General features: G+C 44.1%; 1 protein-coding gene across 1 annotated transcript in view; it reads left to right on the plus strand.

Moving 5' to 3' along the window:
* The window catches only part of LOC115330141 (connectin-like), a 56931-nt gene extending 31785 nt beyond the window's left edge, over nt 1-25146 (plus strand). Inside the window, exon 3 of the mRNA XM_040210937.1 lies at nt 24617-25146. Coding sequence (XP_040066871.1) covers nt 24617-25146 — 530 coding nt within the window. The remainder of the gene's footprint in view (nt 1-24616) is intronic.
* Nucleotides 25147-26578: the final 1432 nt, after the last annotated feature.

Genomic DNA, 26578 nt, shown 5'->3' on the forward strand with positions numbered 1-26578 from the left:
GCAAGGAAAAGATCCTTCATTACCCTCAAGTTACCGGCCCATAGCCCTCACAAGTTCCTTAGGGAAAACCTTTGAACGAATGGTAAACTCAAGATTGGTCCATTTTTTAGAAGAAAATAACCTCCTCGACAAGTTTCAGTGCGGTTTCCGTGCCCACAGATCAACGGTGGACCACCTCGTACGACTTGAGAAAACTATTCGTGAGGCTTTTGTTAATAGACAGCATTGTGTTTCTGTCTTCTTTGATATAGAGAAGGCTTATGACACAACATGGAGGTATGGAATTTTGAACGATCTTGTCTCGTACGGAATTCGTGGCCGAATGCTCTCACTCATCAAAAGCTTTTTGGAAGACAGATACTTTCATGTCAAGCTTGGTACAACCTTCTCTCGTAGTTTCGTCCAAGAGAATGGAGTTCCACAAGGTGGTGTTCTTAGCGTAACACTATTTTTAATAAAAATGAACTCTATTGGAAAGTCTATCCCACAATCACTTTCCTATTCTCTTTACGTGGATGAGTTGCAGATCTCTTGCTGTTCGTGTAACATTTCGGTCTGCGAGAGACAACTTCAGCTGGGAATTAATAGTCTGATGAGGTGGGCTGATGCCAATGGGTTTAGTTTTTCACCAGAGAAGTCAGTATGTGGCAACTTTTCTTTACGTAGGGGCATGATCCTAGAGCCTAGTCTGACCTTAAGGGGGCAGGCAATTCCTGTTCATAATGAACACAAGTTTCTAGGAGTGATATTTGATAAAAAGCTGAATTTCCGTAGTCATGTACTTTACCTGAAACAGAAATGCTCAAGGTCAATGAACCTCCTAAAGGTGCTTTCACACAAGTCTTGGGGTAGCGATCGGGAATGTCTCCTTCGTCTATATCGCTGCTTGGTTCTTTCAAAATTGGATTATGGATGTGTAGTGTATGGATCCGCACGTCAATCTACGCTTCAGGTGTTGGACCCGATCCACCATCAAGGTCTGAGGCTTTCCACTGGTGCTTTTCGGACGTCCCCTATTCCTAGCCTATATGCTGAGAGTAATGAATATTCACTTGAAAAAAGACGGTTTTATTTAGGCTTCCAGTATGCATTAAGAATTCGCTCTGTCCCTTCTCATCCGATCCAGGAAGCAATTCAGGATTCTCGCTATGAAACTACATTCCAGAACAAGCCATCTGTCGTACCCCCTTTTACGCAGAGAATTAAAACATATTCACAGGCTTACGACCTTGACAGCTTCAGCCTAGTTGCCCAACTTCCATTGGCAGTGGCTCCTCGGGAGTGCGTAGCACCCATAATCAATTTTACTCTGATCAAATATAATAAGCGGCAAACTCCTGTTGCTGCCCTGCAGCAGGGGTTTTCCCAGGTTGCTTATACGTACAGTGACTGTAGGAGTTTCTTCACAGATGGTACTAAGAGTGACTCTGCTGTTGGTTGTGCTGTTATAAGCGAGACGTGGAAGGTTGTTAGGCGTCTTGATGCTAGAGCCTCAATATTTACTGCAGAATTATATGCTTTAATTTTAGCTGTTGAATTCATTATAGAAAACGCTATCCAGCATTCTGTTATCTACTCTGATTCTCTCAGCGCTTTAAAGGCACTTGCTTCTTTAGAAGTACCAAAGAATACCTTCGTTACTAGGCTCCGGAACATTGTGCACACTGCAGCAAAATCAGATTTACACATCAATTTCTGTTGGGTGCCTAGTCACGTCGGTATTCAGGGAAATGAGGATGCTGATAGAGCTGCCAGTACGTGCATTGAGAGGCAAGTGGATATCAAGGACATTCCGTACACTGATTACAAACACAGTCTTAAAAAAGCAATCCAGAAAAAGTGGCAGTTAGAATGGGACACGGAAATACACAACAAGCTTCATTGTGTGAAACCTACCCTGCGGGAATGGGCAAGTTGCCGACACAGGGAGCGCTCCTTTGAGGTTGTGCTCTGTCGTCTGAGACTGGGACACACCCATCTCACGCATGGGTACCTCCTACGGGCAGAGGCAGCTCCGAAAAGTGAACACTGTAACGAGTCTTTGAGCGTCTTGCATATCCTTATCGTATGTCCTAAGTACCATCACGAACGTACCACTTTTTTCTCTACCTTTTTCCGGAATCGCGTCCCGTTCCACCCGGCATTATTATTGGGTGACGAACCTCTTGTGCCGCACCGTCAAGTTTTTAAGTTTTTAGATAGCATTGGCATCCTACATCGGCTATGAAATTTAGTTTGTTTTCTTTTCTATTACATTTACCTGAAAATTAGTGGTGGCAGAGAGCCGGCGATATTGTATCGTCGGCACATTTTCCATACTTCCTTGCGTGAATGAAATTCCTTTAGAGTGCCTCTGGTTAGTGGAGCATTGGTTAAAATTTCTGGAGGCCTTAAGAAGCCTGCATCTTGTAAGGTTCTAATCATTCATTTTCCATAGTTTTAAGATGGAACTACCTACTATAGGTCTTTTCAGCATTGCCTTTAACTTACCTTGTGTTTGGCACACTATGGCCTTAGTTGCCGCTGTGCCATTAAACACCTAAGTTTCTTCTTCTTCTTCTTCTTTCCTCTCCTCTCTCAGAGTCGGCGCATGCACCCAGCGATCTCTGAAAAAGGTCAAGCACGTTGCTGAAACAAATATGGGGGTAGAAAAATGTGCTTTTGTATTTCTTGCTTTTTCTGAAGTTATTTTTTTTTTTTTTACATTTCGCAAATTAACGAAGAAACGCACAACCTCGCCTCTTTCTCTTGAACAAGTGACTCGTTGTTTTCTGTAAGTCAGTCACACGATGAAGGGAAGCCAACTACGCCGAACACGTGCAAATATCGAGAGACAAGTGAGGAACGCAGGTGGACATTATGGAGTTTTAGCAGTTTTTCCGAGATCTTCAATAGCAATACCCCACACAGGCCGGAGGACTTTGCGCGTGCAGCGTAGCATCATAGGGTACCGTTATCGGTTTATCAAAATGATTTACTAATGATTTAGCACACTAATTGGCATTACCTCGAGTTTTCCTGGACGCTAAAAGCACATTTTTGATTTGCTGCTCAGTAGTTTGTATAGAGAAAAAGATGATACACGTTGTATTTGGGAGAGTCTGACTTCGGGCATATTGGATAGAGTGTTGTATTACTTTTCACCAAGACCTAGGCTAACTAGATAAACATAAAGCCAAACGGCATTGCGTTCCACCTAATCAATATGGAGTGAAGCTGTCATTTATAGGTGTTTTTTGTTTCTGGAAAGCCGCTCCCCATTACGATGATTAGTGACACCTGTCACAGAAAAAGTTCGATGGAGCAGACGTTGGCAAATGTAAACCAGGCGCATAGAAAAACCTTCATTAGAAATAAACGCAGCAACTGTCTCTCCATTACTTCTACATTTTTCCTTCTGGAGGGGGGGGGGTGTATGTGGTTTATGGTGCGTTTGTATAAGCCGAGAGTGTCGAGTGCCGCTGGTTTGAAAATACCCGAAGCTGCATCTCGCTCTATTGCACAGCGGATGCAGCTCTATACGGTTCGAGAACAATGGGCGTGTTCTCGTTCCGCCGAGTCGAGATTTTTTTAGGCTGAATGCACGCAGACAAAAGCACGTGCAAGCGCGACTTTAAACAGCCGTGGTTCCTGCCTGTACGCCCAAATTGTGCATTCCTAAGTTTGTACGGGATGGGGTAAGCAGCTATGAGTTGTTTGCGCTGCTTTGGCCAGCTGGTCGCCGAACCTCGCTCCTTTCAAAGAAGCTACTTGAATGCAAGGTCCGTGTGAATGGAAGCAAACGTCGTGCGACGTAGAGAGCGACATGGGAAAACTATTTTATTCATGCGTCTATTCATTTTCCGGCGAATGCAAGCGCCAAGGTTCTGTGAGCCTCGGCGGTTACAGAGCTATGCTAACTTACGGAAAGTTGGGCGGCATGTTTCTTTCCCCATATGAGGGTTAACGCAGATCATACGTTAAATTACTGCGAAATCGCTAAGTTACAAACGCGTTCAGCATTGTTTACTTGTCTAGGTTTTTATCGTCTGGGATCTATAGCGCTTCACCCAAAACGAGTGAACTCGATAAGCGAATTCAATTACGCTAGTTTCCTTCTTTCTTTAGTGGTCCCTCGAAGTGCAGAGTGCACAGATTTCCGGCGTGCACTTTCCCAAGTTTCTGCGCGAGTGCTGGCGACTGTGCTCTTGGAAATCCAGTATATGTTTTTTGAGTAAAGAGCCCCGTCTGGAAGTGTTGTCTGCGATCTGCAGACGAAGGACAGTCAAACGTTCATCCACCCCTCAGATAACATTGGCATCGTGCAGATGAATCAATGTTTTATCGCTTTTTACGCTGCATACTACCGATGCTCATATATAAATGTCAAAAATACACTCGAAGATGGGTGCTGACTGTGTTAGTTTTGCGGGAAACTACTCCCCGAAAATAGCGACAGCGGGAACCGAGGGAAAGCAGAGAGGGTGTACGCATGCGCAGAGGCTCAGTGGAGAAAGGTCAATTATTGGGCTTTTTTGGGGGTCAACTTCATCAGTAATCATTGTCAAAAACAAAATGGTGTCCACACTTGTTATTGAAGTAGAAGCAGCACCGCCATTGGACCGGCACAGAGCGGTCATCGTGTTGACTGAGTGACTAATAGCCGTGCCACACGGGCAAACTCGAATGCCATTTACAACGAATGACATTTGAACGATCGGCCAATCAGCGCGCGACATTCCGGGCGTGGGGCGTTCCACGCGCGACAGACCGCGTGCAGATTCGTTGATCACACGAATGTCATTCGTTGTAAATGGCACTCTAGTTGCCCGTGTGGCACGGGTATAAATGAACACTTGAAAGGCCTTCCAAGTGCACAGTGGGGTAGTATTCCGGCAGATAATTCTGAGTGAGTGTCGCGCTTTGTAAAAAACTTATTTTGACAGACATAAGACCGGATTTAAAAATTAAAAAAAACAAAAAAAAACGCCCTACTTAAAAAAAAAAAAAAAAAAAAAAAAAAAAAACCTTATTATTTTTGCTGTCAGTGTGTAACCCTTTCTCGAGCCACAAAAAAAAACAGTACTAACGAGACATAGATGGAACTCTAGACGAGATAATAACAAGTGAAAAAAATAAAGTATTAGAATCATGGAAAAACCCCGTACTGTTTCCTTTTTCGACAACACCCGCAGGGAGTTCGGTCACGGTAGCAGCATTCTCGGACGCCCTTGTCCTAAGTTTGAAGCGAATCCGCAAGGTACTATTTTCTCGGACGCCGTGCTCCACGCAGAAACGTGGTCGGAATGTGTTAATAATGCGGACAAAAAAAAAAAAAAAAAAAACTTTTGTCGCGATGCTGTTTTGAACAACCACTATACAATCTCGAAAGTGACCCTTGTCGCGTCCCTTTGCTGTCGTGCCTGGGTGGTGAAAAATCATTTTTAGTATTTCTTAAATATAATTTAAAAAAAAAAGAAGCCCTGGGTCAGTCCTGTGAAGGATGCTGGATCGTGCTTAGATTTAAAGGCGCACCGTTTTAAGCTGTACTTAAGTTTAGTGTATACCGCTCAGAAGGAAATCTTGGTGTTCATCAGTTACGAAATACAGGGTGTCCCAAAAACGTACAAGGTTTTTTTTTCCTCCAAAAAAGTAAACTACGCATGACCGCACGCTATTCTATGCCCAAATGTAACGTGGGGGTCCACACGACGCGCCAGGGTTTGAAACGAACCGTGACCTTACACAAAAGTTATAAGTGATTTTTGTTTCGGATTTTCTATGAGAAAATGGCAGCCGACGGAGCTCTCGAATACATGGAGCTGAATGACGCCAGTTACCAAAAAGAGCCGAAAACGGGCCCTGTTTTTTCATTAAAAGTTTCTGGAAATTACCCATTACTTTTCAATGACATAACAGATAGTCCTTAAACTTTGGAATCTGGTTAGAACCGCTACCACTACATTCCGGGGGAGAATGAGCTTTCGGCAATGCGTAGTTTATTTCTTCGGTAAATAGGAACCCATAACTGTTTTATGCCCTTTGCGAATTTTCTTTTTTTCTCCACGAAATGGCAATCGCAGAGAGAAGGGCGGAACGAGCAGCGTTCGCCTTTTTAACTTGCGAACAGAAGGGACCACGTAATCTGGTGCCAACTCCGCCAAGGTTGATCATAGCCACGCGCTGGGGCTGGAAGAGCACGGGGAACGTGCCGAAATCCCTACATTGTTAGAGTTCGGCTATTTCCGTCTCGGCAGCGATCGGACACCAGTCTCTATACGAATGTTTGCCGAGGCGTTGATTGCTAGGGGAACACGTCGAGTGTTCACGCAGTGCTCGTGTACCGTCAGAGTAGGATTCTATGATAGCTCCCGTGGGTGATATTGCAGACATTAAGAGTTTTAGCAGATCGTTCCGATACCTCCAATAGCCCCGATAACGATACTATGCATGCACAAGGAAGGCGGGGGCGGAGTATCGGGTATCGTTGTCGGAGTCATAGGAACGATCTACTAAAACTCTCTATTATAACCGACTCTGCGATATCCTTGACTGCGGCAATATAGCGAATTACGGCGGGAGATAAGCAAACATTAATGACTGGGGAGGGCACTTGTGCATGCTTCATTGTCCCTCAATGTGAAAACCATTTTGTCAGGTCACACGATACAAAAATAGCATCTTAAACCTTTTTTTTAATATTTTTTTTACCCCTCGCCGAAAGTTAGCGCACTCCTCATTTTCGCAGGATTTGCGCCAGCTTTTAGTTAAGCTCGGGAGGTTACAGTAGGTTAGCAAATTTGGGAAAAGACAGAAGAAATATATCGTTGAGTGGCGCTATGTGCGAGTATAGTTCTACAAGCACTGTAGTGCCCGTAAGCTGGAATAAATTAAGAAACATTCTAATCATATGTTATTACACTGCTCTTGCGACAAAGCTTATATGTAGTGTACCAGTTTATTCAACAAAACCAGCTTCTGCACCTATTCGCACAGTCGAGCATCACAGGGGCAACTATTGGAGAAAGGCTCTAAGAGCGCAACCTCAGACACATGACGTGAAAAAGCGCAGCACTGAGTTATGGATCGCTCCCACCGGTGAGAACTAAGTCACTCAAGACAGTGGAAATCGATAGACCGAATATCTTTGCTGCTAATAGAGTTCTCATCAGATAAAGCTAGAATCTTGCCGGTTTCTAGTTGTAAGCACCTTTTTCTACGGGCCTTATCGGAGAAAGCGCACAAATACGTGGTGCCATGCCTGCTTTCCTCTGTGACCTATTGAGCCGGATTGACGACTTCAACTTACTGCGGTCTACAGCGACGTAAGGTCCCCGATCTATGCAACAAGCTGTTGTCATCAACGGGGGTCCACAGATGACCCATAAGATATATAGTTCCGGTTTCGTCGGTGACGCAAACTTTGACAAGTGCTGGTCTAGATTCGAAAGGGGTGGGAATAGCTCACTGCTGTCAGTGGGCGCTCCAACCGAGCTTCTCTACCCTTTCGTTGCCGGCCAGGGGTGCCGCAGCTCGGAGCAGGTGGAGCAAAACAACGCGCTGCAGAAACCAGGGATCCTGGGTTCAATTCGCCCCCCCCCCCCCCGCCCCCCCCCCCCCCCGCCCCCCCCTTGCCAGTTTCGATATGGATGAGCATTGGCGTGCGGTCTTCAGCCACAAGTGCTTGATGCTCGTTAAAACACCAAGCTAGCTGTGGTACTGCACTGGCTAAAGTTCTGATCTACAGCGTGAACCAGTGTTGCCGTAACTCAAAGAAAGGGAAACCTGATGATGTCTAAACATGTATGGTAAATGGTGACTGGTTTGTTGCCGGCAACCTCAGCCTGCGTTGGAGTGCACCTTTATGCATAATTAGAAGTCTGACCCCCTCGAGGGCTTGCGCGGCAGGTCGGGCATCCATCACTCTTTCAGGTGTTCCTTGTATATGTTATAATTGTTGCAGAGCACTGCGAGAGTCGGTGAGCGCAGTCACCGGTTGCGGTGTAAAACTTTAAAAGGGATACTTCAACGAAATGTGAAATATTCCCGCCGTGTTCGAAAATAGATTGAATATTATCTACAATATCCGTACATGTCAATCGCACGTTTGTATTTTGAGCCTGGTGGCTGTATTTTTCGTTATCAGCGGCCCACTCTGGCAAGCGCTGGGAGAAGGCCCAGCGGAGGCCACGTGACATCCAACGCAATCGTGATGTAGGTCGTCTCAGGACGAGCAAAGCTACGGCGAGGCTGACGTCCAGAGGATGGCCTAGTCGTTCCAGCCACCGAAGCGCCTGTTTTTGTACGAATTTTTAGTGACGGGTTAATCTTCTATAATCTTGTAGGGGGACAATAGCGACTTCTGCGACACACAAAAAAAATTCTCGGGAAAAGGGGAGTTCCTCGATCCTGCCCCTCTTCTCTCGTGGTGGCCGGAGGCAATACAACCTCCGTCACGAGCTGTCAAGGTTCCTAGATGGGCATTACAAGCGAGGCGTTAACGACATCCACTAGGTGCTCTTCGCTAATAGTTTAATTCGCTTTAAATATCCTTTTCGGGACTTTTTTAACAAGATATTGGTATGTTCGATGTGATGCTCTTCCTTTGAACACATATAGACCAAAACAATGAGCGCTAAATTTCGTTGTAGTATCTCTTTAATGGCGCACCGTGCTCAAACGACAGAGGTATCTGCACTCGAGGAACAAAATCGTTTATTGACAATACGAAAAGGCTAACCCGCTGGTTCTCTTTTCAAGCTGGGAAAACACGAACGAAAAAAAAAAATATTTAGGCATTTGAACAGTAAAAACACAAAGTAGCATACAAAAGCAAAATTTATAAATTTTAAGGGTAAAATAAGTTTCACATGGAAAATGATCTGAACATTATTATTTACAACCATTTCGCCTTAAATACGCAATTCATTACCTTTCTGTTCATTGATAATAAACAAGGACGGAAAAGATGCAGGTCGGTGCATTGCTTTCTACTTCATGATTCTTGCTAGATTTACTAAGGACCGAGTGCCTTAGTTATAATACCGATTATATCTAAAGATGAACAGCCTGCTGCGCATCCTCAACCGATAAACATGTTTGGCAAAGCGGTGGTGGTTCTCTCTCATTGGTTCTAAGTCACGTCCGGAAAGACTTCTTGATGCTGGCAACAGGATCTGGTGAGGTGTGATATGATCTTGTCGGTGCTGTTCTCGCGGTACACGGAAGTGGAGACAGGAATAGATTCCGTAGAGTCACAATGCACTTGTCGTTTTAAGAGTTGAAACGAAGAGAAGAGCGAATGGTGCTTCCGATACAATGCAGAAAAGTGTTTCATTGCACGAATCCTTACCTGTCTAGAGAGCCAAATTTCCATGAAGATTTACTTTATTTGTTCAAATTTTCTTTTACCTTCCCCCTCCCCCCTTTTTTCCATCTTTTATTTTTGAAGTTACTGTCTCAGATTGGAGTTTTTTTTTCATTTTTAAACCATTTTTTTGCCACGATGATACACAAAAAGTTTATTTATTGCCGGAAAACGGGCACTGTAATTAATTGGATTAGAAAAGAATAATGATTCAAAATGGAAAGGGGAAAGGAGTTCACAAACCACAAGCGGAAGCTTTTAACAGGAGCAAAAAATGCAGTGCCTGTATAAAATTAATTAATTCCTGCATTCCAGAAGTATCAATGCGTCTCACCAAATCCGCCCGCATAGTCAGCTAATGATAAAACGCTCTAATTCTAATATTTTAGTTTATTTATCTTATTTTTGAATACTTTTTTTAGCGTGAGAATTGTCGCTTAATTGTGTTAACCAGTACATATGACTTGGACAAAATGTATGGAAGAGAGTATCTAAGAAAAAATAGTTTGTACTACGTGTAATAAGTTGAATAACGGGGAACGGTAAAACGAATACCTAAGAACTGGCTCTCATTGGCTGCTTCAAGACGGAAAACGTTCTGCTAAACAACGAATATTTTCAGTACTAAGGCAACTCAATTTTGTAATATTGTAATATATAAAACTATATGGGTTCCACCTCCTGGCCGGGGGCTTCTGTACATCAAATTATGACCCGAAAGCATTCGTAAATTACTATTGCTATGTATTCTTTTGATTCGCGAACAATCTGAAATATAGAAAGAAAAAACAAGCTCGTCCGAAGTTAGTGTTCTTTAGCACAATTAACTTCCATACAAAGAGTCTTCATATATTTTCAAACTACACCTCACATTGTTTTTCGCTGCGAACGTGTTTTTTGTTTTGTTTTCGCTATATGCTTATGATTGGTGCTTCCTAGCTTGAATGTCGCCATTTTGTCTTCCTTTTTATTTTTTACATATTCACTTGAGTGCTCTTGTGTTTTTTTTTTGTTTCACTTCTGATGTCCGATTGCTCTTCAGTCTTCCGATCAGAGATGTGTGAATGCACTGGTTTTACTTGCATATTTTGTAAACCGCTAATGCTTTCATACATTTATGTGTTTTCAATTTACGGCGCTTACCAAAACACTACTGCCAAAAGGCAATCTACCAACAAGTAATCAAGGCAAGTGAGCAATTTAGGCACTCATAGAAAGCTGCAAAGCGTCAAAAGTGGAGTAAAAAACCAAATTCACTACACGACAAAAAAAAAAAAAGCAACGACACAAAAAGAATAAAGAAGCAAGGGAAACGAGCTAGAGAACAAGCTTAAATTTTGAGAATAATGAGCGTAAATTTCTCCTAAAATCCAAGCCAAATTAGCTTTTCCATTCCTGAAATTTCGAAATTGCACGTTATGCACTTCTTGTTTAAAGCATTTGAAGAGTCACATAACGTAAAAGTTGACGTGTATCACTTCTAATATTTTTACTCTCCAGAGGCAAATTACGTTTAGAACATGCTGACTGGTATATAGTATTTGACATCAGTTCACGTAAGGCTAACAGGGAAGTGCAAATAAAACGCGTAAGTATTAGAGCAAGGGTATCAAACACGCAGCCCGCGGCTTGCTGAGAGGCGGCCCGCAATCAAGCCGCGGCTGCGACCCTCGTTCTCTTGTCTCGAGCGCTACACGTCTCATCGTTTCATGTCGTCCACTCATTTCCACTCGAAACGTAGCTCTGCTCTTACGACGCGTTAGCATCTTTTGCACTATTCTGTTATATACTACTAATTGACTATTGTTTGGTCCTAACTTTTGCTTCTCGGCTCTTCCTGATGGTCATCGCATGTAGGACCATCCCCCTCTAGGCTACGAACACAATCCTTTTGCTTATGACGCACCTCGAATTCATGAACTCTCGGTTAGCAGGAACAACTGCCAAAAATAAAGCACCAAGCTCAGTCTTGTAACAGAGAGAAATTTCAGTTACCATACAATTATTGTCTGATTCTGAAGTTAATTGAAGGACAGGGAAATGACAGCGTGCTTCCATTGATTAATCATTGTGTATATGGACCCACGGTAGATAATCAATGCAAAATATATCAACGGCAAAAAGGATCATTTACAATAAGCAGCGTGCACGAGCCTGTCCCCTTTGCTAAAAAACAAAAACAAATACATGTAGAGTGTCGTTGAGAGACTTAGGTCTTTTGCAATGTAAAACACTTTTGCTGTTTTTAATATTAATTTTTGCCATATAATTTTTTTTTAAGGTTGGCTATTGATTTTTTTGGGGTGGACTATCTGGTGCCCACACTTTAATGCGTTTTATACCCCAAAAGTCAAATTTGGGGGTTTTACGCGCCAAACCGACGACGGGCATCTCGCACGCCTTAGCGGAGGACAGGATTAATTTCGACCCCCTGGGGATCTTTTGACGTGCAACCGAAAGCTCGGTTTTACGTCGCCTTCTCCGCAATGAGCCTCCGTCAGATTGCGGGCACCTCGGCCGGGATTCGAACCCGCCACATGGGGATCCCTAGGCCCGCGCTCTCACCTCGGAGCCACCGAGGCGGCTAAGTTTTATACCCCTGCATTAGAGTCCATCGGGGCTAGAGAAAAAATGGTCTTCCTTTGAAACCGAAGGCAATTTTCGAGTTGCCTTTGGCTTCAACTCGTCAACTTTAGAGTTTCCAACTCAACTTCAAAAGCAAGTTGAGTAGCAATCTCTAAAGAGCAACGAAGTATTTTTGTTTTGCTCGGTCTGGCTAGCTAAACTTCAGAATAAACAATTTTCTTACATATAACGCATATAAGGAATCACTTAGTTGTTCGTTTACGCGGGTAGACCTCTGTTTTTCCAAAAATATTTTATCAAAGTTTAATTTACCTTTTTTCTTATCAGGTTGCGTTTTTCACTTTGCCCGGACAAGGAAACAACCACCTTACTGGGACGGATGATGCGGCTAGTAGCACTTGCCGGTGGCTGAGATCAGAGCTTTTCGTAAGCCCCAGAAGTAGCTATGGAGGAAAATAGTAGAAACTCTCGAAAATCGTAGCCGCCGCAGTAATCTGATTTTTTATGGATTCCCTGAATCAAATGCGAAAGAAACCGCCGCTGCTTGTGAAGAACTTGTCACGAACCTGTGCCACACTCGTTTAGGCGTAGATCATATTCTTATCGAAAAGGCATACCGGCTAGGCAAGCAGTCTACTGATCGTAACCGAGCAATCTTTGCAAGTTTTCGTTTTCTGAAAGATAAGGAAAGAATCATGTTTAATGCTCGCAAACTAAAAGGTACAAATTTAAGCATCTCAGAAGACCTCTCCGAATCTGTTCGTGTTGTAAGAAAGCATTTATGGGAATACGCGAAGGCTCACCGTCGACCAGATAGCAAAGTTGTACTAAAACATGACTGCTTGCTCCTAGACGGGGTCAAATTCACTTGGGATGATGAGGCAAAGCTGGTGATTCAGCATTGACTACCTAATAACCGCAAAGAATGTCCAATAAACATAACCCTTGTCAACTGTAGAAGTGTGAAAAATAAAGTAGATGAGCTACGGCAGCTTGTAAACATGACTCAGTCACAGGTTGTAATCGGGACGGAGTCGTGGCTGGACGAAAACGTTCTCGATCGAGAGGTTTTCCCTGACAATTACTTGTGTTATAGAAAAGATAGAAATTCCCACGGAGGGGGTGTTTTTATTCTTGTTCATGAAAGTATTGTTTCCAAAGAAATGCCGATTGAAACTGAAAACGTTGAAAACGTTTGGTGCGAACTTTCCTTGGGTAATGGTGAACGGCTGGCCATCGGTGCCTTTTACAGGCCACCAGGTACACAGCCGAGCGTTTTAAGTTCACTGTCTGAAATTGTTTCTACTATTAGATGCGCTAAAATTATAATTGGAGGTGACTTTAATCTACCTGCAATTAACTGGAAGGCGAATAATCACAGGACTGGTGTAGGAGGAGAATTATATAACGAGTTTTTCAGTCTTATGGACCTGTGTTCACTTGAACAGCACGTTCTTGAGCCAACGCGAGACGATAAAACGGGCCACATTCTAGATTTACTTTTATCCAATACGCCAGACATTATCTCAAATACGCAAGTCATCACTGGCATCAGCGATCATAAAGTAGTTGTGGCAGATGTTAACCTTGCAAATACCAATGTCGGTCGGTCAAAACCGCGGAAGGTGTTTTTATACAACAAAGCAGATTATGATAGCATGTCAGCTGCACTTGATTCGTATTTTCCAACCTTTGAAACGTTGGCTGAGGAACTGAGTATCGAGGATCTCTGGCGTGTTTTCAAGAACAAAATAACTGAATTAACGAACTGCTTTGTTCCTTCTGCTATGCTTACTTCGAAGCGTGCACGTGACAAACCTTGGGTATCTCGCCAGCTCCGTAGCCTTATTCAAAAGAAGCGAAGGGCGTTCCTCAAGTACCGTAGCACTCGACTTGCAGCCCATCTTGCCAAGCTGAGCGAACTAACTGCACATGTAAAAACCAGCATTCATACAGCCAAACAACAATATTTCCAGGCATTTGAAGAGAGGGTGAAGAATAATCCAAAGGAGTTCTGGAGATACGTGCGCAGCAATGCCAAAAGTGATATCTCCGTTCCGCCGCTTAATCACGATGACAGTGTTGTACAAAGTGATACCGATAGGGCCCAGCTTTTGAATTCATTTTTTTATTCCGTGTTTAACCCGCCTGCACAGCGGGATGTTTCTTTCGATGCGCCCTTTGTGACTAATGAGATGCCTCCGATCACACTCCAAGTGGAAGGGATTAGAAAGCTTTTAAATGAACTTGATGTAAGCAAGGCAACAGGCCCCGACAACATTTCTCCTTGTATTCTGAGGTCATGCTCTGGTGTAGTCTGCCTGTATTTTTATGTTCTTTTTGAAAAATCTTTAGATACATCATCATTACCGTCAGATTGGAAGCTTGGTCGGGTGGTCCCGATACACAAGGGTGGCCCAAGGAACGTGGTCACAAATTACCGTCCGATTTCACTAACTAGCATCGCTTGTAAGGTAATTGAGCACGTTTTATATACAGGCATAATCCATCATGTAAATGCCTCGGGAATACTACATTCCTCCCAGCACGGCTTTCGTCAAGGCTACTCGTGTGTGACACAGCTAACAGAGTTTGTACATGAATTGGCAGGTGCTCTTGATGGCCGTGATAGCGTTGACTGCATTTTTCTTGATTTCAGCAAGGCGTTTGATGTTGTCTCCCATGACTTGTTAATTGCGAAACTTCAAGGTTATAAAATTGATAAGAAAGTGGTATATTGGATACGCGAATATTTGTCTCTCCGTAAACAATATGTTGTGCTAAATGGCTGCCAGTCCGAATTTGCTGACGTGACATCAGGAGTCCCGCAAGGGTCCGTCCTTGGGCCGCTGTTGTTTATGCTGTACTTGAATGATATCGTGGGTGTTGTGTCATCACCAATGCGTCTCTTTGCAGACGATTGTGTTGTTTATCGAAAAATACGAGCGAGTGATGACGTCGACATTCTACAGGCAGACATAAATGCAATTACCGATTGGTGCAAACTGTGGGAAATGAATATTAATTTTAAGAAAACTGTCCACATTCCATTTACGAGACGGCGTGTTCCGTCCCTCAGTACTTATACCATTAATGACGAGCCACTCACTGTTGCCTACGAATACAAATATCTTGGTGTATTCCTAACCTCGACCCTAAGTTGGAGTAAGCACATTGACTATACTGTCTCTAAAGCCTCGAGAATGCTTGGCTTTCTCGCTCGTAACTTTAAGCCTGTACCACGTTCCTTGAAAGAGAGACTTTATTTTTCGCATGTCCGCTCAATTTTAGAATATGCCTGCACTATATGGGATCCTCACACTGCTGTCCAGATAATCAAACTTGAAAAAGTACAAAACCGGGCTGCCCGTTTTGTTTTAAACAATTACGACAGGCGACTTAGTATGACTCGTGCGAAACAGAGCCTAGGATGGAAGGAGTTAAGCTTTAGAAGGAAGAACCTTCGACTGAAATTTTTTAATAACATATTTCACTGTAGGACTGGGATAGATAGAAATGCCTACCTTCACCCGCCAGATTACATATCGCAACGAAAAGATCATGTGTATAAGGTCAAGGAATTCCGCTGTAAAAGTGACGTCTATATGAACTCTTTTTTTCCTAAAACAATACGGGATTGGAACGGTTTGCCAGCCTCGGTGGTCAACATTGTTCCTAACGATATGTTTTATTCAACACTAACCTCGTAGTGTCTAGTTAGTAGTTGAGTAACGTTCGGAGTGTTTAGTAGACTGCATTTTTTATTTTTTATGTAGCCTGCACTTTGTTGTGATACTGAAAGATTTCTGGCTTGTGAATATTGCTCTTTTAACTTTTGTATAACTATTCGTGTTCTTCATTTCCAACTTCTCCCCCCCTACTGTAATGCCCCATGGCGCTGTAGGTATCTGAATAAATAAATAAATAAATAAATAAATAAATAAAAAAAAAATAAAAACTGCTAGAAGCAATAGCTGCTTTGGAACATAATGCACGACACTGTGGCTTCACATGGCACTGTGAGGTCACAGTGCCATGTGAAGTCACAGTCACACATTGTGGCAATATTGAAGTACTCCCCTTGCTATACGGCGAACAACGCGTTCATCAGAACACTATTACTTTCGCAGTTTTTAAGCTCGCGTTCATTTTGTTGTTTAATTATTTTTTCTTGTCCCGTTTCCAGGTCACCTTTGAGCATACTCTTGAGTTTCTCTTTGTTTCTTTTGTGGTGGAGTTTGGCAGAAGAGAAGCATCTGGAAAGATTACGACCTTTAATCGGAAGAGACTATTTTGACGGCGACCCTTACGCCTTCGAGCTGGCCGATTATTCTTCCCTAATCAGAAGTGATGTTTCGCGCTTAGTGGACGGAGACGTCGCTGCTTCCGCCACTATTATTTTTTTTTTGCCCTCTTATCTTAGAGAACATCACCGAGGGGTGGGGGGCTAAAACTAAGCTTACAGCCAGGTCTTCTCCTTTTTTCCGAGAAAGAGAAAAGCGGGAACAAGACGAATGGGGATTCTTGCGCCATTCCTCACACACGCGAGCGAGGAGAGGACGAGCATGCAAAAGTAGACCGGAAGAAAAAGAAAAACAAGTAACGCAAACGAACCATGGGGTTTCGACACGGACGCCTCACCGTCGCGATACTCTTTATGGTGGGAGGAAAGCAGCAAAGTTGTCCCCGTTCGACAGTGCAAGCTGCATCCATCATCGCCGCTTTTCACGCCTGGCGGATACTTGGAATTTGGAATTCGGGGACAGAGGCGCCTGTCTGTCCCGCCTGAGGGATGGTGGTCCTCAGTCGGCCCGCTTCAATGCTACGTCACGAAGATGCTAAGATCCAGACAGGATGTTAGAAAAACCTGCCGACTGTTTTTTTTTTTCCTGACATGTTTTATTTGTTAAGGATATCCAACCATATTGTCGCGGGGATTGCCGAATACCTCTACGAAGATGACAATGCCGAATCGAAAGGCTCAGCATTTTTTCCTTCATGGAACACACGGTTCAGGGAGAATAGTTAAACCTCACATAAACAGCAGAAAGTGCAAATGAAGATTTAAAAGGTGGGCGTCCCACAAGAAAACAAACAAAAAAACTTTTTTTTCAGATTTTTTTTTGGTATTTCTTTTTTTTTCAATTATGCGCACCCTTGAAGGAACGCTAAACTGGCTCCTTGCCATTAGAAATTAGCGAACTGCCTAAAAGGAAGATTTGCAGAAGGATAATGTTCAGCATGTTTATCGGAAAGCTTAACGCTCGAAAACGCGCAGTAACAACAATCTTATACCACATGCTAGACCCAACTTGAAGACATGATGGTGCAGTCGTTTCTTAGACGCACAGAGTTAAAACCTGTCGTTGAAAGCTGGACTGGGTTGCGACACGCATCTTTTCTAGGCACACTTGATAAAGGTTTTCTTCCTTCTTGAGCCAGTGGAAAATTCTATGCGGAGCGCAAGATCGTCTGCTCCTTTTGCAGGGGTTGTGGTGACGTCAGAACGCCGTGCTCTGATTGGCTCTGATTGAAGGATAGAGGGAATACCTGAACACAGCTTGTTTTGAGGTCTACCCACTATCCTTCAAGCAGAGCCAATCAGAGCTCGTCGTCTTTATGACGTCACCGCAACTACTGCGTAAGAAGCAGACGACTTGCTCTCCGCATTACCCTCTCCCTCGCCCTCTGCTCTCGTTTCTTTCTTCTTAGCCCTCTCAAGGCTCCGCCCTAATTTGCTTGCGCCACCTCCACGATATCATCCACTCCTCCCAATCGCAAAGCCGATATAAACTAAGCAGGCGATAAAACCTCAAATGCCTATTCGAATGATTCGGCACAAGTACTGGATATCTGTCTCTGCAACTCAACCTATTTCAGTGAGTAAGGCACCAGCGCCCCCATTTTCATTTAATTGAAATACGAACATCTAATTCTATTTTGTCTCCGTGTATTCCGATGCCTCACCTTGGACTATTTCAGTGTTACTGTCGCCTTTGGAACCTACCAGTGTTTTTTTGAGCTACGGGAAACCCCCCAAAAAATTACACGTTTTTTTTTTTCATTTTAGAAATAAATTACGCATTGCTGTACGCTAATTTTTTGCCCAAATGTAGCGTTAACGTTCCAAACCCAAAGCCGAAGTTTCGGAAGCAAACGTGATCTTAATAAAAATGATGCGATTTTCTGAAAATTTCAATCGGAAAATAGCGGCCAACGGACCTCGCGAACAGATATGGAGCTAAATAGCGCCAGTAGTCGAAGAGGGGAAAGAAACGGGCCCCATTTTGCACTGAAATTTTCTGCGGAGCGTGACTTTTGATTGTGATAATGGTAAGTTTTTAAACTTGCATCTAGTTCAGACATGCTAGATCATCTATTTCAGACACCTTTGGGCGGAGAGTGAGCCTTAGGAAATGCGTAATAAAAGAAAAAAAAAAGTTTTGTAAAGTTGTTTTTGGGAACACCTTGTAGAAGCGCATCTTTTTCAGAAAGAATAAAAAAGAAAAATCAAATTTTAATTTCGCGTACTTTTTTTTGTCCCATGTGTTTCAAAGGGTCAGTAATTCGTACGAGACCAAGTATTGTAAGCGACTTATTGTTGGCGGGATCAATACTTCGCGGTTTAGGTCAAAGTTGAAGTTTTGGAATAATTCGCGTCTTCTAATTTTCGCGTTGCGGTGGCAACTCAATATAGATTGCAATGTGTTTACATTTTGCAGGAATTGTTCGCGGGACATATTTTTTCGCGAATTGCGGACGATTAGCGAAATTCGCGAAGATTTAGTCTTCGCACAAATTAAGTCGTTTACAGTATACTATAACCGGTATTAAAAGTAAAAAACAAGAAGCGAGACTTCTCATTTATATACATATGTGCTTATTTTTTCTCTACTTATTTCTGTTATCCGCTCCTGACTTATCTCAGTTCAGTTGAGGTTGTACGGTACAAAGTGTTTACGACCCTATTCTATACAAAGGTTTCTAGAAGCTATATTTTAAAACTACTTGATAATTATTTTAGATAGCTCTACTATTTCACGGTAGACAATTATTTTCATGCCATTTTAAGTACGGATTAAAACAATCAATAGACATCGGGATGTAAACAACGATGGAAGCAATGACTGACAAACACAATTGATTTAGGCGACATGGAGGACAGGTAGCTACTTAGGTTCCAAATAGGACGAATACTGACGACCACGTGATCCCTACGAAATGAAATATTAACACAGTACTATGATCAACCAAGAAGGCAAGGTTCAAAACATATCCCTCACGCATAGTGCTAGCCTCCTCCGCCACCCTTCGAAACACTGGATTAGTACCGTTTCTTTAAGTCTTCGTAAAAGACCCAATTAGAGCGACAATATAAACTCTAAAACAAACATCACTATGTTTACCTTTCCAGTTTTATTCTGTTTTATATCTTCCATGCTTCCAAAGCCAAAGGCGCGGAGATTGGAATCCATAGTTTAAGCAGCAGTTATGACCAGACTAGAATGTCAAACAGCCGAGGCAGGAAAAAAAAAAACTTGAAATTTCCCTGCATTTGTGTTGCGACGTGAAACATTCTCGGTGTAGCGCTAGTAACCTCCAGGCATTTCTTCTCGAGCTGTGCCTCCGGGTCTCTCCACACCTTCACGGGCCCATTCACTCCACCCCCCTGACTCCACCCAGCCCTCTCACCCTATTGGTTGCTCTCCACCGTGCTGAGTCATTGAGTCAATGGCCCATCGACTTTCCCCGTCGGGTCTGTCTGTGTCCACGGAGTATGGGAGTAATGACTTGTTGCGTGCAAACTGATTTCATGCGTAGGTTACGTGACATCAATTTTCCCGCTAAATCTAGCAGGGAAGCTGAATTAGAGTATAGATCACGTGACGATGCCACGTGGCGTCAATGGTTTTGTTAAATTTAGAGGGGAAACTGATTTTGTGTTAAGACTGATGACTGGGTGAGATGGTGGTTCATGTTATTTAAAATTACAGCGCACCAGGATGAAACAAACTCACGCATACAGGCACACTTCAAATAAATCACAATCGCTCATCGTTGTATTGATTACCTTCTTCTTCTACGAACAAAGAGCAAAGAACAAACCAAGAGTTGAGTCTGCCCTGAGCGATTGTGTTATTTTTTTTTTCTTCTTTTTAGTGTGACTGTGTCCGTGAGTTTTATTTTCTTATGGTGCGCTGTCATGTTAAATAAGATCAAGTTGTGCACAGGTCACGATACATGAAGCACCGGGACGTCATTTGTCCCCCTTAATTTAGCGGAGGAATTGGTGGTTATGCTTTTTGAGTCTTCACTTGACCTGAAAACCCAACCTATAAACGTTTCACGTTAAAAGAAAGCAATCCCAAACGACAGAAGGCACAAATAGGTCACGCGGTGTCTAGAAAGATTGATCCAAAGACTCGGACACTTTTCATCGTCCCGGATGACGTGGCTCGGGTGACACTCGGTGTCTGTTTCTCACGTCATGTCGCTGTCCGAACCGCCCAAAAGGGCCGTCGTTGCAGACAATTAAACAAAGGCTCAGCAAATACTCGGACAACCGCGTAATCGATCGAAGCAAACAGAACGGGAGTATTCGATGCACGGCCTTCTAGGATTTCCTGTGACATCATGGGGGAGTTTGATTTTAGAATCGGGCAATGAAAAAAAAGTGAGCGCTTCCGCGGCCGGTGATGAGACGGGGGGTCTAAAAGCTCTTGGTTGGGCGAGACTTGTCGACAAAAGCGCGATCTTTGTCTGTACGCGAATGCGAGATGGGGATATTTTGACGAGGCCTTCTAATGTATAAACGGGTGGTGAGAGATATGGCGGGCACCGAAGTGCTTGCCGTGAGGGTTTTTATTATTATAATTACTGCAGGCCTTTTCTTGGTGGCCATTACAGGAGAGATTTAAAAATATATAAGCGATTTCACGAAACCTGTAATGGAATGAACTTATTATCAACAAATTACAGAGAAAAGACACTTAACAAAACTTTCAAAAATGATTCAGCGGGCAGCTGTTTGTGCACTGAGGTAATTCCAATTTAAATTGTGTAAGGTTGGTTAGTAACAACGCTAACAAAGCAATAAACAGCCTCCAATCTTCAACCTCCAAACACGTCCGTATTCGTTTCAACGGTTATGTCCAAGATCTTAATTCAAAGCACATTAACCTTTTTTCTTTCGTTCACTTATGCTGAAATAGTGAGTGACGCGTTTGATTTTAATATCTTCGCCGATAAATGGCACTTTGAAGGGTTTCGATGTGTACTTCGCTAAATTTGGTGCAGTGCACATTTCATTGTATTTCATTTTGTTATAATTCATCCAGTACTCTCCATTAAACTAACTTTTTTTTTTCTTTTATTATTCTGTCGTCCTATGCTCGTTAAATTATATTTGGTATTGGGAAAGTTAACCAAGTGCATTATTATACATGTTTACTCGTTATTTCTTTTCGCCGAGAAAGTGAGGGAGAGGAGCTGATAGCAAGGATTAGTTGGTAGACTTCTATCGAGCTGCCTTTGTGTCCTGCACTGCACTGGCCGAACGTGTTCGAACGCGAATGCCAAACGCCGGACACTGGCGTTCCTCGTTCAAACGCGTTCGGAGAGTGCAGTGGAGACAAAAGCAGCAAGATTAATGTCTACCCACTAATCATTCCAATGAAAGTTCGGCATTCTGACGTCACTGCGCGCTCTTGTCTCCTTTTATCCGTCACTTTATCTACGCCTTTGTTTTGAAGTACCTGGTTTCTAAACTAGATATATTGTTCTTGATCCCATAAAATACAAGAGAAAACTTGAGAAGACGCGCTGTTCTTCGCTTCCTTCTATGAAAAATAGCGTACCTAGTATTAGACAACTTTCTGCACGGGCATAGGCAGTAGATTTATTGTCATCGTCCTCATGTGTCGAGATGAATTGATGGAATCAATTGCGTATGTCTGCTGTCCCCTTGAATCTGGTATATTTACACGTACTCCGAAACCGCGGCAGCGAACGCCTCCAACAGACTGGATTTTCTTCACTTTTTCATGGTGCGCATAAGTGCACACGAATATCCAGCCGGTTGTGTCCGAGTTGAGGGCAACTTGTTTGAAATCAAAGCTATTATTTATGTAAAATGAAGATTAATCTTAATGTTTTTTTCAACTGGCACGTTTGGGTCTCTTTGGTAAAACTGTAGAAGGATCGACTCTCTTTTTTGTTAGAGTATTTTCTCGAGTGAAATAATTAATTTCGTTAGATACGCAGTCATCGTGCGCCGACAAGGGAGCACAATGCATGCTTGTGAGACTTCGGCGGCGCACGTGGGGTACAACGGCGGGTGACGAGCAAACGGTAACGATGCATGACGGCGTTAAAGGCCGACGGCCAGACTCGAGATTCTGCAAGACAGGAGACCCTCCTCACCATGGGGGATGAGGAAGCAGGCAATGGTGGACAGGGTAGAAGGGGAAGATAAGGAAGTGGGGGAAAAGTGGAAAGCGCACACTGGTCGTCGTTCTCTAACGTTAAACAAACACCATACCTGATGGAGGTGTAAGTGACGAGAGGAGAATCCGCCACCAACGAAGCCACGACCGGCTATACTCCGTTTCTCCTTACGTCCGAGCCCAGCGGCTGCCAGGAGCCATCGAAGCCAATCCAAGGCCGCTTGAATGTCACGTGATCTTGGAGAGGGGGCACAGCGGCTGCGGAAAGCGGCTGCTTCCACAGAGCGGGATTGGCTGGGATAGCTCGTAGCGTGCGGTGCATTCGAACGTCACGTGAAAATGGAGTATAGCACCGGAACAAAATCTCCACCCCACGGTCCACCAGAGGCGCTCACTACTCCGAATATGATACGAACAAACAACGAGGGGGGCAAACTGTCCCTCTGTCTTGAAAACAATGTCAGCTATCCATGCGGGAAGGGTTCACTTTGAAGAAATGGTCGGAACATTCTCTTCTGAGTCACCAATGTGCGCGTAGCTGGGCTTTGCTTGTGTGAGAAGTCTAAAGAACCCCAGGACTAATATTTTTTTTCCTCCGCTCAACATTACAAGACAAAGAATAAAAGTAAGAACATGGCGACGTTTAGTTGCTACTGCAAGAATAGGCCACATTTGTCGCCTATTCTTGCCCTTCCTTTCTAAGCGACGCCTTACAACGTATTCTCGTTGCGCTGTGATCTGCCCCATACTCCAATGATCGCCCGCCTTTCCGTCTCCCCCAATCTGGGCTCTTGAACAATCGGGCAGTCGACATCATAGCAACGAGAGCAAGGCGCGAGATAAAAGGGAGTCAAATTAGACACACCAAAATCCCCAAAAAACTGTATTCGATACTTTCCCTTGCGACTTTGTGCAAGCGGTGTATTCTTTATCGAGTATCGTTATCGGCGCCCAAAAATGATCTTTTAAGACTCCTCAATTACGTGTGGACGGGACCGAGCACGACGGCGCACTCTTAAAAAGACCGACGAACAGTGCGCGCTTGGAGTATTTGTGCATCATCACATACGTACACATTATTTCATCAGTAGAATTCCTTTACTCTTTTTGGTGCTAGAAACGTTACAGGACGAGCTAGCGCAAGTGCCCTGCCCGCTCCGCGGTTGTATGTTGGATACGCAATTAGGTTCACGACGTCTCTATCGGCCTTCCTGTCGGTCAAGCACAGATCCGAAAGCTTTTAGTATTTACGTGACTGTCTTAGTGGGTACAAAAGCTCTCATTTCGGTCAATTGGGGGTGGGTTCTGATGTTCTACGGGCAAAGACTGACAAGGCGGTGCAGCAACGAGCTTTGGAACCCCGAATAACAAACAAGCTAGCTTACCCGAACCAAACCACCGGCGCGAAGCGGTAAATTATTTCCGCGAGGGATACAAGCGACGAACGTGAACATCATGTTTATCAATTGATTTGCTGCAACACTATAGACTACAGTGACAGGATGCCTCACCAGTGAAAAATTCCATGTTCTTTTGAATGCCGCCGACGTCACGCCAGCATCGCGTTGCGATGCGATTGGTTACCGCTTCGCAGTTCGCGAAAGCGGTTGGGAGAAATTGGTCCCGAAGCGATTGGCAAGAACGCTCCCCACCGCTCAATATCATCCGCTTGCGGTTGAGAACACGCGGATCCGCTTCACGATACCAACCCGCTTCCAGTGTGAACGCGTCATAAGCACGGCACAAGAACAGTGGCTCAGTTGAGCCGCGCGCAAAGCGGACGTGTCATCGGAAGCAGTTAGTCGGTTGTTCGGCGCATATTCTCTCCATTGAGTCCAGCCTTCAGGGCGATTGACTTAGGACCGCTGGATTTGCGTCTGTTCAGGTGTCTCTCTTTTCCGGCGATTGTCGAGCCCCCACTCTTGCAAGTAGACCAGGTGCTCGATGTTGCACACTCGGACTGCCGCAATTAGCTACCTCCGCGCTTGACCTTCGTGATGACCAATCGCAGCGCGGCGCTGGTCACTCGCGGCCATCAGAGATCTCGTCAACTGTCTCGCCGAGTGTGTAATTTAGAGCTCCAGTAGTGCTCGACACTCGTGTTGCCGATTCCGCTAAGTATATTCAAACACAGAAAATTTTATTAGGTGTTCATGACAGTGTTCTCGCAAAACAGCCTGCTGACTTGTCGAATGACTTGACTAATCCCCAGACCATTCTCTCTTCCTTCTCTTCCCAGGCAACAAGTTCAGCTGCGACTGCCGCCTCGCCTGGATCTTGCACCTGGAAAATGCCACCAGGAGCGACAAGTTCCGGCGCGAGCTGCGACACGTCAAGTGCGACTTCGAAGCCCAGGGCAACCTGAGCAGCAGCAAGGTGTCCCGACTCAGTGTCAGTCAGCTGGGCTGCTCCGAGGACTACGCGAAACCCAGCTTCGGCACGGCATCGCGCGGCAAGGTTCCCCCGCGTCGTCCGCCAGTCGAAGACAAGGGACGACGCGGCGACGACAACGAAGGAAACAAGATCGTGGACGAAGGCGCCGTTTCGAATGTTCCTGACACGGCCACCGAAAATGGACGGGACCGGGACGCGGAGTCGATGGACAACGACGTGGAAGTGGTGCTCAGCCAGCAGAAGGCGCTGCGCAAACATACTTCTAGGTTTCGAAAGGGCAACGGGAGCCCAGCTAAGGCCGCGGCGTTTGCTCTTCAGGCACTCCAGTTTATGGGACTGACTGCGTTCTCCAAGACGCTGTCTACGTGTAGGTGATCCGTATTATAGTTAATTAGTGTTTTTTTTTGTTTTTTTTTAACAAAAACAATTCGTGTTTGTCGAGTGAGAGATCTGAGTGATAAGGAGATCGGAATAGCTAGAAGGCGGTGAGCCTAGTTTTCTACGATTAGCGAGAGAATGACGGATTGACTTCTGTGCCACACGATTTTACTATCCCAGTCCAACCAAGCAAGCCGGGTTAAGCGTCCAATATACGAAGCTGTACAGTGAGGGTATCGCACTAATTCCCAGTTTTGCGTCAAAGTTTTTGGTCACAGTGGCGCGGCCAGGAATGTTTTACAAGGGCGGCTGAGGTGGCTGGGGTCTGCATGACTTGGGGTGCGGAGAGGAAATGGGGCGTCAAAATGCACGCGCATAATATAGGGTCGTTTGGATTTCGGGGGGCTGAAACCCTTGCTTGACACCGTTTGCCTGAGTCATCAAACTGCAAAACTGGTAGTTTCAATTTCGAATTTATTTTGTGATAAGTTTCCTTAACGAAAAAAAAATTTAGTAAATTTCCCGTTAATTGTTGCGCGAGAAAATACACGTGATAAAATTTAGGACTGCGAATCTGTTTTAGCGATAACACATAACAGCAGGACAGACTCATTTTGCCTTGAATTGGAACTGTGTTTTACAAATGTGCGCACGCTTCAGTGTTTTCTAAGTGGCACTTGGCATGATGTTATAGACCCACGTCCTGTTGCGAGATTCGTCGAGCGGCCCCAGTCGCTGTCACTAAGTGTACTTTTTGCACCTGCACAACAATTACGAGCGAGCTTCAGCTGATCGTTTTTGCACTCTCATAAGAAATATCCGATACTGCTCCGACGCTGTCACGCATTCGCGAGAAAATGACACTTCGTACAAGAATACTTTCCGATGCTGCCTGTCTGGCAATCTGGAATATCTGGAGTCTACCGATTGTCTTAATGTGGCTGATTGCAGTTTTTATTCGACTGCTTTGAATGTGTACACGACTGATTATCCTAAACGACTCTGTTTCGAGTAGCATTCTGTGACACAATTAACCACCGTATATTCTTTTCAAGCTAGATAATATCCGCTCTATGTTGTAACTGGTTTTCATTTCACATTTAATCAATATAATAAGTGTTAGATATATAACAACTAGGGTGTCAGCAAAGGAGCCAACCCTTTTACCCGCTAAATACGCGTTTTAGATATTTCCAAGTAATTTAACATATTTTTAGCTGATACCCCCGCAATAGTGCAAAAACGACACTGCTCAAGCTCCCAATTCTCGAGGAAAGGACTGCGGCCGGCTCTTGCCGATGCAGTGGCAATTCTTGACATTCTGTACATATGAGGCATCGTTCCGGAACAATATTCACGGTGCACCACACATGTAGAGTATTTTGCTGCCTTCGTTCAAAGAATTATATTTTGAAGACCATTATATTGA

The sequence above is a fragment of the Ixodes scapularis genome, unplaced genomic scaffold (assembly GCF_016920785.2).
Source record: "Ixodes scapularis isolate PalLabHiFi unplaced genomic scaffold, ASM1692078v2 ptg002850l_1__unscaffolded, whole genome shotgun sequence".
NCBI classification, from domain to species: Eukaryota; Metazoa; Arthropoda; class Arachnida; order Ixodida; family Ixodidae; genus Ixodes; species Ixodes scapularis.